Source organism: Nipponia nippon, unplaced genomic scaffold, assembly GCF_047370975.1.
Source record: "Nipponia nippon isolate SJK-2023a ecotype South Korea unplaced genomic scaffold, ASM4737097v1 scaffold_9, whole genome shotgun sequence".
Taxonomy (NCBI): Eukaryota; Metazoa; Chordata; class Aves; order Pelecaniformes; family Threskiornithidae; genus Nipponia; species Nipponia nippon.
The window spans coordinates 18,989,097-19,005,963 of record NW_028262413.1 but is presented as its reverse complement, the minus strand read 5'-3'; the positions used below and the strand labels follow the sequence as shown (position 1 = coordinate 19,005,963).

At 49.9% G+C, this 16,867-nt stretch overlaps 1 protein-coding gene across 20 annotated transcripts; it reads right to left on the bottom strand.

The window, feature by feature from the left end:
- Positions 1-384: 384 nt before the first annotated feature.
- LOC104008740 (uncharacterized) lies at positions 385-15,516 on the bottom strand. Of its 20 annotated transcripts, XM_087744810.1 has the most exons (11): positions 15,023-15,516; positions 14,213-14,319; positions 13,998-14,061; positions 11,488-12,769; positions 10,949-11,003; positions 9,987-10,831; positions 8,958-9,029; positions 8,168-8,778; positions 3,476-8,012; positions 1,660-3,394; positions 385-993 (listed from the first exon to the last, which is right to left on the bottom strand). In XM_087744810.1, the coding sequence occupies exons 10-11, from the start codon at positions 2,221-2,223 to the stop codon at positions 469-471; spliced, it is 1,089 nt and encodes a 362-aa protein (XP_087600936.1). In that variant the 5' UTR covers positions 2,224-3,394; positions 3,476-8,012; positions 8,168-8,778; positions 8,958-9,029; positions 9,987-10,831; positions 10,949-11,003; positions 11,488-12,769; positions 13,998-14,061; positions 14,213-14,319; positions 15,023-15,516; the 3' UTR covers positions 385-468. The 20 variants fall into 20 exon arrangements, with proteins under 20 accessions (XP_087600936.1, XP_087600932.1, XP_087600935.1 ...); XM_087744806.1 differs by having other exon boundaries at positions 3,476-3,639; positions 3,777-8,012; positions 8,168-10,831; XM_087744809.1 differs by having other exon boundaries at positions 8,958-10,831.
- Positions 15,517-16,867: the final 1,351 nt, after the last annotated feature.

Sequence of the window (16,867 nt, the reverse complement as noted above, 5' to 3'; positions counted from 1 at the left end):
GGTAAAAGCTGAGCCATGGCTCTATGGCCCAGCCGAGTTACCTGAAGAGTCCCAGGACTTGTGAGGTCCTGCTCTCACAAGACAGAGCATGGCCTTGGGAGAATGCCTCTGCAGAAGAGAGGGCCTCTCATTCGTAGATGTCATGGGGAAGAGCATCCCCGGTGCATGCACCATGCAGCCTTCATCCTGCCTTTTACTCTCTAGTGCTAAGAGACTAGGCTGGGCTCTTCTCAGAAATAGTTAAACTGGTGGCAGATCAGTCGCTTCTGCTTGGTCTGTGGGTGCAATAGGAACTCCCTGGGGTTGTGCTGTGCAAACCGGACAGCACAACTGGAAAAGGTTTATTTTCCAAACAGTTTATTACCAACTCTACTAGGCTCTGCTTCTTACCAACTCAATTAACCTCTATCTATTAACAACACTATTAATTAGACACTATTGACTTGCTGGCAACTCTCTGTGCTCTCTCTAGGATGTGCCGTGCTGGGGTCCATCTGCAGGGTTGGGGCTGCAGGTGCAGGTGGGGCAGTAGGGGACGGTTGGGCTTTGGCCATGGGGTGGCCTTGGCCTCGGCAGAGCCGAGGCTGCTGCCTGCACAGGCACTGCAAACCGTGACAGAGCATGAGCAGCACGCTGGAGGCCCTCCGGGGTTTGGCTGCTGGGTGGTGGTAGAAAGAAGAGGGCCGGAGGGGTGAAGCTCTGGCTGCCCGCTGCTCCGGCAGGTGCTGGAAGCGTGGGAGCAGCTGCCGGTGGAGATGGATGGGCGCTGCCGAGGCTGGGAGGTGTTGCAGCCCATCGCTTGGTGGGTGCGCTCATCACGGGTGGAGATGCCTGCGTGTCCCCTGCAGGCTGACCACCCGGGCTTCTGGAGGGGTGCCTGTCGTCCACCTCCGGTGCATCTGGGGCTCTCCATTTGATGCCAACTCTCCTCTTGCACTTTTCCAGCAGCTGGGGATGCTCTCTGTTAAAGCTGGGGTTATAGTAGTAGAGTATCTAAAAAAAGCCAAGGAGAGGAGTTAGTTGACACCATCCCAAGACTGGAAAACGCCAAGCTACGCGAACTAAGACTCTGAATTGCAAAAGGCGAGCATGGCTATTGAAAAGGACTCTCAGGGGCTTTTGAAACCTAAACCTCAGGCTAAAATGGTACAGGACGGTTCTGTTCAGTCATCATCACCCCCGGGTTTTTGCCATCTGGGAGCACAGCAGTGTAGGATTTCCAAAAGCATAGGAGCTGCTTTCAAAAGCCAAACACCACGACTTTTCAGCAGCTTCAGTGTGGCTATGAGCAGGCAGGTAATACTCTGGTCCTTAGATGTATCTTCTCGGCATTCAGCAGGTGCCGCAGAGGAGGTTTCAGATTTGGTACAGCAAGACACGTAGCAAAGGCGTTCCAAGAAATCAGGCTACGCTGAGTCTGTCTTTCCACTTAACGGGTTCAAACTCAGTGGATATAACCGAGCTGTATTTTAGCTGCGTTCCTACTCATCAGAAAGACTAACTGAAACCTTCCTGAAAACGGCCTGAGAAGGAAATTAAAACCAGACCGCTGGCTACCATCCTCACCTCCCATGTTTCAAGCCCTTATCTGATGTGAAGGTCCCTCTCTCCCCCAAGACTATTGTGAGCGTTAGCTGATGTGCGGAGCAACTGCTGTACCTGGCTGTGAGCAGAAGCCGCTGCTTCTTCTGCCAGGAATTCAGGCAGGGAGGCAGATCGTTGGAAATCCTGCTGCGTTTTGGTGAATCCGTAGAGGTTCATCTGCCGGAGGAAACTCTTCATGCTCTGCGTGGCAAAAACCCGCAGAGGTCCTCCCCTGCCCAGCACCTCCTCTTTGAAGAGTTCTTCGTTGATGGCCACGCATTTTCCACCCTCGCTCCACCAAATGGACCGAAACTGGTCGCTCTCCACCATTCTCCAAAGCTTCTGTGGAAAGCAGAGGGATGAGAATCCATTGGCTTTGCCTGTGCGCTTGTTGGAAACAGGAGGGACTCGTTTGGTCCCGTGCCCGTCACTGCCAAGCTGGACAGCCCACTCCTCCTTTCCCACTCGTGCGGCAGCGTCACACGGTGCTCTTCCCCACCATCCCAGAAAGCCCGGAGAAGCCATGTCTGCCCACTGCCCCAGCTCGTCCAGAGCAGAAAGCGATGGTGTTTCTGCAGGAGACGGCTCCCTTTTCGTTTCTTTTGTCCCCGCTGGAGCGAAGCTTCCCTCGCTTGCCATCGCCCTGCACAGCCAGGCCTGGTCCTGCCAGTCATCAAGCAAAGGCCAAATGGCGCCGGCTGACGGTGGGCAGCAATGGGATATTCTGACATGCCGCTGTGATGCCTGTGCTGCATAGTGGTGACATCAGAGCGTGACGTCACGGTGATGTCTGACAATGGTGCCCTGGCAGAAGGGAGCAGCCAGAGAGAAATTGCTGAAGAGCACTTGCTGCTTTTCACTCTCGGAGCCCCCGGTGGTGGGACTCCAGAGCCCAGAAGTCAATAAAGCTGTGTTGAACGGCTGTAGGCAATGAGAGGAGCGTGCTGTGTCCGGCTGCATGTGGGTCCGGAGTGGGGAGGGGGGACGGCTGCAGCGTTGGGCATCCCAGTGCCCTGTTTGGGAAGTTTTCCAGCTGGGCACCTCTGACACCTGCAGAAATGTCCTTACGGTCTTTGTTGTATTGTCGCTTGATGCTGACTGTACGGAAACATCATCCAAGCTGTTAAAGCCGCCTAAAGTTTGCATTCACCTAAATGCAAAGAGCAGCAGCAAGTGTGTAGGACGAAGTCTCTGCCAGGTGCAGGAGAAGGTAGCCCAAGACACAGGGAAAGCCTTGGGGAAAAGGAGGATGATTCCTCCCGTCCTCCACTTTTTCCAGTGGCATTGCAATACAGAGCCAGAGCAAGACGGCACTTCTTTCTGAAGAGCAGAAAGAAAGAAGGAAGGGAAACTGCTCGACAGGGACTTGCTGTTTCTCTTCTTTCCTGGGGACAGGGTGGCTCCTGCCTTCTCATGGGCTAGTGCAACGCAGAAGCAGCAGCTCCAATCAGGAGAATCCTTTTCCTGACATCTTCTGCCCCAAAGCAGCAGGGATTCCCTGATGTCAACCTGTTGTTCTGGCAAACTGCTCGAAAGGGGTTGCACTTTTCTATTTTTAACTAATGGGTTCAAAACCCTTGGAAACTCTGCATGGAAGGTTTGGGAACAGGTGCGAAAATGCTGCTTGCGAGTTTTTCAAGTGTGCAGCTGGCAGAGATGGGGCAGGCGACACACTTGCTTCGTTTCTGGCAGGAAAACCAAAAGCAGTGGCTTCTTCTCCACTCGTGAATGGCTTGGAGCGATGGAGTGGCATGTCCCGCCTCTGCTGGCAAACCCGTGGGTCTGGGTGGGGAAGGGGCCACCCCGAGCACTGCCAAGGGAAGGGAAAGGTTGAACGCCTAAAGGGTAAACCCCACTTTCTCAATACCTGCATGAAGTGTGGAATACTTACGATCAAGGTGCCACCCAGGAATTTTGGCAGGCGACTTCTGTGTCCATGTTGCTGCCGCCAGAGCTGGTGCAGGAGGGCAGGCAGCAGCTTGGGGGTGCCTGCCCCACACTGCAGCCCCAGGCAGGGAGGTTGACTCCTCCTCCGGCCTCCAGAAATCCCCAAACCTGCATGTGCAGAAATCCTGCCGGTGAGCAGCCAAGGAGCTCAATCCCCAGGCAGCAGCGCCAGGAAAGCACAGAAACCTCCCTCCCCAGCAGATGATGAAGTGCCAGAAGTCAAAAGTGTTTGTCTGTGCACCTACCGAAGCCCCTCTTGGTGCCCTTGACATCCTTCCCCAGCTGGCCTTGGGCTTGGCTCCCCTGGCCCCTCCTCGCAGGTGACCTGTCCCTGCTTCCATCTCCTCCCCACTGCATGGCTGAGTTTGGCGAGGGGCTCCTTGCCCACCCGTGTGGGGCTGTGGGCACTTTTGCCTGACTCCTGCTCGCAGGGATGGATGGCTCCGGGGGCTGGCGGAGGTGATCCCTGCGTCTCAGCCAGCTGAGCATCACAAGCTGGTGCTCTCTAGTGCTTAGAAACCAGGCTGGGCTCTTCTCAGGAATGGTTCAACTGGTGGCAGATCAGTCGCTTCTGCTTGGTCTGTGGGTGGTGAAATAGGAACTCACCCTGGGGTTGTGCTGTGCAAAGGGGACAGGACAACTGGGAAAGGTTTGTTCTTCAAACAGTTTATTACCGACACTATTAGGGGCTATAGATTACCAACTCTAATAGACTCTTTATTGGTAACTCTACTGGACTCTATTTATTTCCAAACCTATTAGACTATTTATTACTAATTCTATTAGACTCTACTTATTTTTAATGTTAATGGTCTCCATTAACTTGGTACCAACTATCTCCTCTGTCTAGCGTGTGCCATGCTGGGTCCACCTCTGTTGCCCACAGTCACAGCGCTGGCTCGGGTGCAGGTGGGACAACGCGGGGCTGTTGGGCTTTGGCCGTGGGGCGGCGTTGGCGTGGCCATGGCAAGGGCTGCTGCCAGCACGGGCATCGGCAGCCGGGGGTTGCAGCAAGGAGAGAGGCCGGCCCAGGGGACCAGCCCAGCCGCTGCGCCGGGCTGCAGGGGGGGAAGGTGGGAAAGCCCAGCCCTGGTGCCAAAGGTGGCAGCTGTGGTGCGGGAGGTGCAGCCTGGTGCGGTGCCGGAGCAGCACGCTGGAGGCCGGCTGGGGCCCGGCTGCTGGGTGGTGGTGCCAGGGACGGGGCAGCCCAGAAGCTCTCCCTGCCTGCTGCTCCAGCAGGGTCGGGAAGGGGGAGGGCAGCTGCCTAGGAAGGGGTTTGGGCACTGCCGAGAGGTGCTTTAGCCCGGCACTTTGTTGGTGGGGACCTGCGAGGGGGAGACACCGGCCTGTCCTGTTGTGGAGCTGGTGCAAACGCCTCTGTCTCCGCCCCAGCAGCGGCTCCCCACGCAGGCTGAAGACCTTGGCGGCTTCCTAAGGGGCAGCTTTCCTCCAGCTCTGCATCCAGGCATGGTGCAGCTGGGGCTCTCCTTTTGCATCCCACTCTTGGCTTGCACCTTGCCAGCAGCTGGGGATGGTCCCTCTTAAAGCTGGGGTTCTAGTAGAAGCACAGAAGCTAAAAAATGCAAAGGAGAAGACTGAGTTGCCACCAGTTCCCTCATGGGAAAAAAACCCCAAGGATATGAGAACTAAGGCTTTTGATCACAAAAGACAAAGGTGGCTATTGAAAAGGACTCTCAGGGGCATTGGAAACCTCAAGCTTGGGCTGTCTTGAACATAATGATATGGTTCTGCTAAGTCACCACCAGCCCTGGGTTTTCACCTGAAAGCAGAAAGTAAGTAGGAAGGGAAACTGCTCAGCAGGGACTTGCTATTTCTCTGCTCTCCTGGGGACAGGGCGGCCATCAGCTCCTGCCTTCTCCCTGGGCCAGTGCAATGCGAAAGCATTAAGTGTCCAGGCAGGAGAGCTTGTATAGGTGACACACTTGCATCAGTTTTGGCAAGAAAACCCTATGACCACAAAAACATTTCCAAACATCTGTTTTCAATATGCTCTCTCCAGGGCACAAATGTCGTTCAAAAAGCAGTTACTAACTAGAATAACTTGGGGTTGTGAGTACCCCCAGCACTCGTATGGACCCCAACGATAACCAGCATTTGATTTCTGCAGAGTTACTACAGCTGATTTCTTAATTTCTTTTAATTACATTGAATAAGGATCTGAGAAGGTACCAATGGAGACATAATTAGACCTTTGGCTTTCCCAGTCACAGCTTTCAGAAACATGTACTGGGTTATTACCAAGCTCTTTGCCAAGCTGGCGGCCCCTGGAAAAATTAGTCATAATTGGATTTTGGCCCAGAATGAATTATTTAATCTAATTCTTATAGAGATAGTTTGGTAAATGTTGGGTGTAAATGTTGGAAATAATATTATCTTAGTATTTTTTGTATGTGGAATGTGATTTAACTTGATGAACACTCAAACACGCTCCTCCCAAGTTACAGAGAATCTGATATTTGCCATGTATTAAATGCTGAAACTGAAAGCAAAGTTCACCTTGATATTTACACACAGAGAGTGACTATGAATTTCAATTTCAAGGGCTGGTTTGGGGCTTCTGCTGGGCACAGAAATTTATGTTATCTCAATCCCTTAACTGAACTGAGCATTGAAATGGGCATCAGGAGAGAGATGCTTCCTCTGGACTTGCAGAAGGGTCTAACACCGTCAGAAGCTGCACAAGCACTGCAAGAAACCCTGCCTCTAGGTGCTGGCTTGCGGCTTGTCTTAAATAAAAGCAAGGCTGGAAACCTGGACCAGCCCTGTTTCTTTTTGAAATAATGCAAACTTGGGCACGAACACAGTTTGTCACCTTCAAATAATAGTTTTAAGAGTCTAAGAGAATTTGTTTTATTCATCCTACTTATGGCAGCTATTCCTCAGCCCTTGCCTCTTACAGTATATCTAAAGACACCCAAGACACTGGAGTTCATGTAATCTAGCTTGTCTTACTCCAGACTCCGAGGAACAGAGACTAGAAAGACACTGCACATCGTGCCAACAGACAACTTAGAAGCATTGAACATCTGCTGGGTTGGGTTTTTTCAGGTCTGAAAACCACACTACGCCTTGTAAATGCATAGCACTCCGCAAATCCATCTGCAGCGCGGGAGCAAGCCCACGCTTGGCAGGAGCGTGCTGGAGCGGAGCCAAAACAAGAAGTGCCAGCAGCAATCCCACAGCGGCCCTGGGGCTTTGTCTGGTTCACATTTCTGGCTGCTCCACGTCTCTTGGGTGGAGTGTGCTTCTGGTGCCGTCACGCCAGCTCCTGTTTTCTGTGCTCGGGATGACTGAGAAATCTGCTGCGCTCAGAGCTTGTTTGTCCATTGTGTTACAGGGTTGACATAACACTGATTCCTAGGCTTCTTCCATGTGCTACTTAAAGAAATAAGGGCGGGCTGTCACTTAAAACTGTCGTTACATTGCCTAGCTTTTTGTTTCAACAATTGAGTATTTTTTGTCTAGGTAGCTGAAGCCACATGTTATCTCCAAAAAGAATTTTTCTTAAGTACTTACTATGCTTAACTATCCCAAACAGAGAAAATTAATTGCTGATTGCTCTGAAATCAGAAAGATATTTTCTGATCTAGAATGAAGGCGCTAATAGTGAGAAGCCTTTAAATGCTTCGATATGACTAGGACATAAAGTAATTTAGCTGAATGGCAAAATGTAGATTAAGTCTTGCATAAAAGAGCCAGAAAAAAGCCCTCCCAAACAATCCACAGGCTTTTCAGATACAAGTTGGAAATTAGAGGCCTGTTAATCAGCTAAGAAGAAAAATTCTCCTGTGTCTTGCTCTCTGACTAAAAATGTCAAAATCAGTGAAGACAGAGAAATTTCCTACATTGTTAAAAGTCAGTTTAGTCAGAGAGCAAGATACTGTTTTCAATTTTGTCTTTGCATTAACAGCCCACATGTATGGTTAGACAACCAACAGGGTGACCATATTTTGAGACCTCAGGAGCTGTTTTAGGACCCCACAAGTTAGCATTTGCCATTGCACTTCACCCAAAGCTTTGAGCAGAAGTCATAAAACCAAAATCAGAAGGTGGTTCTTCCAGACCGCTTCTCCCACAGCCCTTGCGGCTGGGTGCTGAGCTTCTCCTGCGGCCTTCAGACTTGACGTATGAGTACAAAGCTCTTTTGCAAGAAAGAAATCCTTCCCAAAAGCAGGTCACAGTAACTGTATGGCTTGAAATTAAGTAGATGGCATGCCGGTCTTTAAAATGCCTTTTATTCCATTTACTTTGACCGTCTAAGAGCCCAGGTTGCTTTGTACACGTGCAAGCACATTGCAGCTAAAGGAAGACAGAGGAGTGCTGGGTGCTCTGCTTTTGGAGGAGATGCTGACAATTGGTGCCAGCTTGGTGGTGTTCGAAGCATCTGAAGAGAGACGTGCTTTTGGCTGAGATTTCTGGGTAAGCGAGCACCTGCCACCTGCATGCAAATTAGCACAGCCCTGGGGATGAGAAGTGAACAAAAATGGGTTCCTACAATGACCCGATGTCAGGCTGCATGAAGCGACTGCAAAACCTCTCGGTGCACAGGAGACCAACTTTAATCCAACACAAGTTCAGCACAAGCCACGACAGTCAGAGGGGAGGCAGGACTCACCAGTGTCAGCAGAGATGGTGGCTCCAGTTAGCGCTGAAGCATGGGGATGTCTGAGTCTGTGAATGGGTTTTGGTCGCTCTGTTTAGCTGCAGTTACAGAAAGCCCGCCTCACTATCCATCAAGCACTGCTCTGCTGTATCCAAAGTTTACAGGTGAGCAGCTCGCCAAACCACAGCAGCTAAGAGGACTTGGAGAGAGACATCTCAGAGAAACATGAGGCCAAAAGGAGGAGGTGGCACAAAAACTGCCTCCAAAGATGCTTGACTGTGCAAGCAGCTCGAGGTGCTACCCAGAGCGGCAGAGGTTTTTTTGGCTTTGAATAAAGCACACCCCCATACATACCAGTAGTGTCAAGGACATGTACAAAGCTTCATTGCTTTCCTGTTGATTAATACTTCAAATAAAACTTGCAATTTCTCTTTCATGTGCAATGTCGAAGCTCACTTCTGATTGTTTCAAAAGTGAAAAACCAAGCCCTACAGAAATCATTTCCATAAGCTGGAATGTAAGATCCCATACCTCCTCCCAAAACCCAGCTCATCCTGAGTGTCATCTTTTGCTCACTCACAGCAGTGCTGACTTGAATGCAAGATCTTCTAGCTCCCAGTTACCTAAAATGAAAGTGGCCCTTCCTTATAGTCTCTTTGTATTTGGGTTTTGTGTTTAAAAAAAAAAAAATCACCTACTTCTTACCTTTTCTCTTGCTCAGGTATTTCTATGAAAGATCTGAAAAGATCTAAAATGGTCTTCAGGGGCCACAGACTCTGCTCTTGCCCTGGATTTGACATACCTTGTTTCAGCAAACTAGCAGGCGTATCAGACGTCCTTCCTCTGATTCACCAGATTGCAATTTCAGAAGTTACTTGGAAAAAAAAAAAAAGTAAGCCCTGAAGCACGGTTTGTAGGCTCTCAGCAAGCATTTAAACATCCAGCACGAACAGCAGACCCTGCTTCAGGTTATGTAAGCAAAAACGCCTCTGCCTTTGGAAGCTTGTCCTGCTTTGCCCCATAATTTTTTAAATCTGCCAGCAATGGGGCTGGGCACCAGAGCAGGACTTTCACCACAAAAACGCGGGTGCAGGAGCAGCTCCTTTCTTACAAGTGTTTCAAGTCTTATACAGGCAGTGCTGGTATGCGGGTTGCAAGGGCTTCCACATTTTCTGTGAGAGAAATACGTGGTTTGTGTTTTTCACTGCAGTCAGGCCCGTCAGAGGCAGAACACTCGTGCTATTTGCAGCATCTCTGCTGCTCTGATTTGGCAGTAACTCCTCTCCTAGTTATTTTCCACCCTGGGGTTTTAAAAACAGGCTAATCAGTGCTCTGTGCTGGCATTAGTAAGTCAGCAGGAGTGTTTATCAACTGCCCGAGGAGGGTCAGGGTAAGGCCTGGTGAACCAACTCAAGTGAAGCTGTTTGCCTGCGCTGTGTAAAACACCTTGCAAACTAATTTTCCTCCAATGACGTGTTAAGCATAAAACCATACAGTGCTCCAAACACTGCTCTAATCTGCTGATGCAGACTTAAAGCAAACACCAAATATTATAGCAAAACAGTTTGCATGAACTGTCCTGCGTTTGACTGTACCTCTTCTCAGGAGGAAAAATCTGATTTGACAGATTACTGGTCATAATTCCCAATTAAGACATAAATAGCTGTAATCCTCTGTGCTGCTTGGCAGAGTTCAGAGTTAGTTTCAGCAAAAACAAACCAAGCTGGAATTGAAATGGGGGGGGGGGAAGACTTTGAGACTGAACCTGCCCTCAGCACAAAGCATATATTCTTTACTATCTTATTTGTTTTAATACACACCAGCTGATTACCTGCACACAGCAGATATCAGCTGAGATAACAGGGAGTTCAATATTTGAGGCCCAGCTTTTCTCACCATAACAACAAATCTGTAAGGAGAGTAAGAGGACACGGATAACTTGCAGCATCCAGCATAGCAGGTGCAGCGTTGTTGGAAGACTGACTTTGCCAGAATATATTATATACAGTCATGGTGCATGATGCAGACCTACAGTGGATGTCTGAACACAAATATCCTACATACTCCGGGGAGTGCGTGTTGTGCAAAGCATCAGCAGAATATACACAGTGCCAGAGAGGCATGTGTTTGCTTCCTTGTCTTCAAGGCAGCTGGGAAAAGAGGTGGTCTGTATTTGATCTTATTCTCCTTTTATAAAATAGTGGAGGTGGTGACCTTTGAATGTGGTCATCTGAAACCAGCCAGCTCTCCCTGACTGCATAAACCAGCTCTTGGGGCACAAGTTACTCTTTATATTCACTGGCCTAGAACAGAAAAGCCTCCCTAAAACAAGCTGCTCCCTTCTCCCTGCATCTCTGCCACCCTATCAAAATTCATTAGATGGAGCAGATTTTCTGTCAAAAATCCATGCTGCATTTAATTACATTGAAAAATACCTATGCTGCTTTTTATTTCATGTACTAACACTTGTTCAGTGTGCTTTGACTATCTGCTTATAGAATTTGTTCAATCAGTAATTACATTCAAATTGAATGAATTTATTTGAAAAGCTGCATTCTCCCCATCAGTGTATGAAACCAGGTGAGCCCAAGAAGAACCACCACCAAAATCTACTAGCAGCTACTCTTCAGGATGTCAGTCAGAACGGTCATGAAACCTTTTCCTCTTCAGTTATAGCTAGAAGGCATAATACAAGTGTTAGTTTTCTATCAGCTATCAAAGTAAGCCTTACCTTTGTTTTCTAAGCAAGAAGAAACTATTTCTACACATGCAGGTTTATACAAAAATACCTACCAATAACACAGAGTAGAGGGATCTCATCTTTAGAATGCCTCAGTCTGGGCTCTTGCTAGATAAATCGATACAAGAGTTAAAATAACAAGGCAGTTAATTGATGAATAATCCCCAAGTGAAACAGAAGAAATAAATACACATCAGAGTATTCATTTCTATCGTGGTCCGAGTATGCCATTTATTCCTTCTACTACACAGACGCTAGTGGAAAGAAGTGCAACACCAATGCAAGCAATTTGCCAAAAATGTGCTTAATATAGTATTTATATAATCTTCTTCCTTGCTGTCTGTTGGGAAGGGGAGCTGTGGTGAAAGATACGGCTTTTTTTCTTAGTCAAAGGTTACGGAAAATCTCAGTTGTCTGGGACTGAGAAGCAGCACATGACTACAGCTGCACGTACAGAAGAAAAGCAGCACAAAAATAGCCGGACAAACACTCCAGCAATGCACATAACAAGATTCCCCATTCCAAAGAGCCTGAGAAAGGCCAGGCAAGCTCTTAGGGTCTGACCAGACTTGAGATGAGAATTCCCACTCACCAAGATAAGGCTTCCCAAACACCTGAAGCGTCCAGTCTCGGGGTCCCTTAACATCTTCCTATGCTTCAGGACAAGGGTCCACCTCATTTTTTAAGATCTTATAATCTGGATAGATAAAATAGCTCAGAAAAAGGAAAAATGAGGTACGGCATCATTACATGAATAATCATACTAACTTTTGCTTGCCAGTTCACTGACTGATGTGTTTCAGCCTTTTATTCTTCTCCTGCACACTTACAATTTATCTGGGTAAAGACTGCAAAATATGTTTAAGAAAAATAGTTGTGTTGCCTGGCTCAAGCAAATGCAGTACAGTCCTGCACTTGCCCAGTTCCCAAGGGATTTAACAAAGGACCCAACAGCTTAAACCTTCCAATGAAACTGAGGAACTCAACCACAACCCAGGTAAAATAGTTACAAAAATCTCATTGATTTACCCATCTTTAAGTTATTGTCATCCAGGGATAAAAATTATTGGCTCACACTACAATAGGAGAAAATCAAGCTGCGAAAATAACAGTTGATGACATGAGTGCCCCCAGACAGTCGAGGCTTGTCACAGCAAAGCTGTTCCGATAACCCCGAGCAGATGCTCTCCCTTGCAAAGTGCCTGAAGGCAAGCTGTATTTTTGGGGCCTTTTCTGTAGTCTTGGGGTAGAAACACATGCTGCGCAGTAGATCTTGGAAGCCACAAAAGATTTTCCAAGGTCCGTAAGTGTGGAAATGTTTCCAATTTAACTATTTTTGAGAAGGGCACAGGACTAAGTCAAACATTTTCCAAATGGATGACCCTGCTTGCTCAGTCTATCTGAGCACAAGCTGGGACCAAATATCCCGGGCAGAAACTTTGTGAGTACTTATCTTGAACTCTTCTTTCCTGCTGAGTCCTCCTAAATGCAAATAAATGATCAGGTTTTTTTCCCCGTGAATCTGTTCCTAGTTCCGCTTGCCTAATTAACTACACCTCCCAAGCCTGGACAAAAACTCAACAACCTGATCAATGGTTGGCTACACACATCTTGAGTGAAACCCAAGATTCCTAGCAATTCTTGCTATTAGTACCTGTACTAATTTATCAGTGATTTAATGTGGTTTGCTTTTAAGAACACTTAAGTCTTCTCCAAACTTAGTATCCTGCAGTACAGCTTTTCTGGGGGCGCAGCCGGCTGCACAATGCCAAACCATCTGGGACAAGAAGGGACAAGCCCGATCACAAGCAGACAACGGGAGGAGCGTCGCGGGGGCTGAGGGCTAAGGTTTGTCTTCCTACCTTGAAGAAAAGCTGCGGAGGAGGATAAACATGGTTAAGCAGAGGACAAAAACCACCAAAAGAAAACACGAGCGCCCTGTTTGATCTGCAGCGAGGCTCTGTCCATCAGCCCACGCTGGATTACAGGCTGCCTTTGCAACTGGTACTCAGGACCTTTTCTTCTGCCAAAAGAGGAGTCGAAATTTCTGGCTGTTACTGAGCTGCTTCTCACTGGCTGGGAGCGGGGGGGTGTCACTTTGAACCTTTTTACCAACATTAAGCAGTAAGGAATCCTTGCAGCTATGTGGTTTTGTTGGGGTTTCTTTATTTTTAAGGCCAAGGACAGGAGGGTGAACTGCTGCAGTGTCCAGCCCCCTGAGCTCCATTTCTGGCCCTGCCTCACTGCCTGCTGCTCGTGCTGCTCCATACCAGCTGCAAAAGCCTCTTTTTTAAACTTTTTTTGTTTTTAAGAGAACACGGGGATAAGGTTTCACTAAGCCCCAAAACCGTGACAATAAGATGTTTCAAGGGGTGAGCAGACGAGACCGAGGGTCTCTCCCCTATCCTAAGGGCTCACAACCGCAGGACGTTTCTTACGGAGAAACTCTCAAACAACTCCAGCAAATGGCCCTTGCTCCAAGCTGGAAGGAGTCATATACCAAAACCAGAGTTAACTAAATCGAGTTTTGAGCTATACCGTCTGTGCCAGTGATAAATGCTCTGCTCCAGAACAGCACTGGCGACATGGTGGCTGCGTGTACACACCATATCGTCCCCCTTCTTCACATCGTTAACAGTGGGCAACAAAGCTTACTAATGTAGAAAAGGCCACAGTTACCCAAAGTCACTTCTTAATGAATTATTAATACTTCAGATGAAATCACAGGGAGTTAAGGATTATGTATTGTCCAGAAGGTGGACACAGACAACTTCCAGCTCCATAGAGCCAAACACTTGCACTACAGCACCTCGAGAAGATGTTCAGCTCTCCAGGGGATGCACAAGGAACTTTGACGGTTCCTCAAAAGAAAAGAAGGTTGTTCCTTAGCATTACATCAACAGTGAAACTTTTTTCTCCCTTACTTGCCCTCAGTTCCTAAAATAATAAGATTTCCAGAGGGGTTTCTGCATGGGTTACCACTCTCTTTTGATACAGCCGAGGAGTGGTAGGGGTTCGGTCTCTCAGCCCCAAGTAACTCAGCCCTCACACTGAGTCACTGCGCACACGCTTCAAGGGAGTGATACCAAGCACCGTACTGACCTCAGCCGCCGAGCTTCCTCATTACGGGAGGCATCATCATCTGGAGATAAGCATGCAATACTCCCTGTTTAAAAAAAAAAAATCCACCCCTTGCTTTCATGTAGCTTAATTTCTGTAAGTGATTAACATTTAAGAAGCTGTACTTTGTTAACTAAAGGTTCAAAGCATCAGATGATCCCCAGGCAAAGCCAGCATAGTTACAATGCTTATATTACCGGTAGGGGTCTGGAACCAGCTGCCCAAACAGCAATCTTGGACTTGATATCACTTGGAGAGAGCCTGGGAAACAGAACGAAGATGTGTAGGTAGATGAAAAGACATCCTGCCAAGGTAAAGAAAATTTGCATGTGAATTTTAAGCCAAAACAACAACAACAACAAACTTAATTCAGTTGCTTATGTCAACTGCTTTCACCTTAAAGGGAGATTATTCTGATTTTCTACTATTAAGCCGTTTTAGACTGATGCTTCCTTTAGCTTCCTACATTTTCTGTTGGGCCCCTCTTTCATCAGTAGTGGTGTTTCCCCCTCCCAAAACTTGTTTGCTTATCTCTGCAGGCCAAATGCACTGCAGGACAGATAACAACTCTCTCCTGAGCACAGTGCTGCCTCTCCAGCTCCTCACCCCCAGTGCAGGACATGCCTACAGTCTGATGAGATAACAACTCCAAAGCTTCTATGCGCACCCATTTATTCCCTGCCTACCTCAAATGGACAGCCTAATAAAATTACCAAGCTGTTAACGAAGCCAAGCCACAAAAATAATCAGTCCCTACTTGAACAAGATAATGTACACACTTAAATACGAGGATGGTATAAGGAACTAGAGGATTGCTGTCACCAAGCTTGAGCTGCCGAACTGTCCTCAGGGCGCCCATATAGCAAGGGCAGGGAAAAGCTCCAGCACAAAGCAAGTGGGTGGCTGTGCCCTGAGTGCACTTACAGGCTGTAATTGCCCAGATTTGCTTCACCTGGGACCCACCGGCTCACTGAAAGGCGGCTCCCAGCCTTGGCTTGTTTCCTTACCTTGCCTGGGGACATTGCTGGGGTGTCGTTGCTTGGACCCACTGGGTCTGTGCTGAGGTCACCTGTGGCTCCTGCTTGTCTGCTCCATGGAGAAGCTGCACAGCTGCTCCTAGGCTTGGCTAAGTGCTTGTTGCTGATACAACACCCTTTTCTCCGGAGATTGTTAGTCCCTATCTTCTCCCAGACTGGCTGCGTTCACATCTGCAAAATGGCTACAGTTGCTCTGCCTCCCTCTCTGTTAAATTATTTGAGGTATTTCTAAAACATTTGGCCCGTTTTACAAAACATTAAACCCTGAGCAGAAAGCGAGCGAATGGCTAAGGTCCCGGGGAGAGCCAGCGGCGGCGCTACCGAGGGGAGGGCGGCAGGCCCGGCACCGGCCGCCGCTTCCCCGCGGAGCTGGTGCCCGCTGCCCTGCGGAGCGGCCGGCCGGGACGAGCCGCTGCGCTCCGGGGCGGCCGAGGGGCGCTGACCCGCTCCGCACCCGCCCCTGCTCCCGCCCTTCCCGGCGCCGCTGCTGCTGGGGCGGGCGGCCGGAGGGAGCGGCGCTGCCCGGCGGGGCGGGGGCTGCCCGGGGCCGGTCCCCGCCGCTCCGCTCCGCCCCGCCCCGCGCGGGGCGCGCACACCCGCGGGCGGCTCCGCGGGGCTCCGCTGCGGCCGCGGCCGCCAGGACCCGCCTCGCCGAGCCGCTGCCGGCGGGCTCCCCGCGGCCGCGCACCCCCGGGCCGGGCCGGGCCGTCCTCCGCCGCAGCCGAGGCGCCGCCGCCGCCGCAGATGTGGGGCTGCCGCCGCGGCTGCCCGCCGGGCCGGCACTGCCGAGGTAGGAGCCCCGGCCGCCGGGGCCTCCCGGGGCCTCCCCGCCCGCAGCGGGGGCTGCTCGGCTGGGGCTGGGTGCCCGCCGGGGCGCTTCTTCCCTTCCCGCCCCCGGGGCAGCCCCGGAGAGCCCCGCGCCTGTCGGGGTGCGTCGGGACGGGGCTGGAGGGGGAAGGTGGCGTTTGCTGGGACGCCCTGGTCTGAATTTTCCCTTCGAGGAGCGAGGGTGACCGGCGTCCCAAAGGCTCGGGAGGTGGGAAGTGGGAATCGCGGCTTCTGCTGGGTGCAGCCCAAGGCAGGGGAAGGTTTGGGAGATGCGGCGTGGAAGGAGGGAATCGTAGTGTACCAGTGGCTGTTTGCTTTCAGAGTTATTTTTGGAAGCCGCTTTGCTGTGAGGGATTTATTTTTTTTTAACTGTCTGTAGGAAGGTGTATTTACATCGTGCTCCTCCAAGCGTTGATGCTTTCCATTGGCCGAGGAAGGCTGTAAAATGACTGTTTTGGCAAACGCTGATCCAACCGGTTGGTTGTTCTTCCCCTATTCCTAAAGGCAACACCATAAAAACGCGTAATCTGCATCTCTTTTTATCTTGCCCTGTGAGATGTGGCTGCTGGCTTGTTGGAGCCTTCCTTGGAAAGGGCTGACCCTCCCTGAGGACCGAGGGGTCTGGCGTGTTTGTTCGGCACGTTGTGTAATGCAGGGTGACAGCTGTGACGCAAGTGCACCAGAACTTTTGAACGTAGGCTCAGTCTTGGTTATGTTTGGGTGTTTTTCCCTCTCTCCAGGAAAACTGTATTACATAGGCTGGAAGATAAACCTGGCGCCTTCCTGGGCTCTCCTGCAGCCGTGGGGCAGGACGGGGAGGCAGAGGCAGAAGCAGAGCGGGGTTGTCCGCAGGTCTGTTAACGGGACTGGGGAGCCTTGGCCTGGCACCCTGAGCTGCCTGGTGCTGTACAACACTGGGTGTCACGGGGTGTCGAGTGGCAGAGGCTCCTGCACGATGACTCAGAGGATTGCTCTTGTTTACAGCCA

What these genes read in the sequence shown, in the direction of transcription:
- LOC104008740 (XM_087744805.1), bottom strand. Translation starts at nt 2,223, where the DNA reads ATGGCAAGCGAGGGAAGCTTCGCTCCAGCGGGGACAAAAGAAACGAAA. An exon ending in CGGCTTCTGCTCACAGCCAG is followed by an intron (nt 994 to 1,659) that starts GTACAGCAGTTG and finishes GGCTTTTTTTAG; the next exon opens with ATACTCTACTACTATAACCC.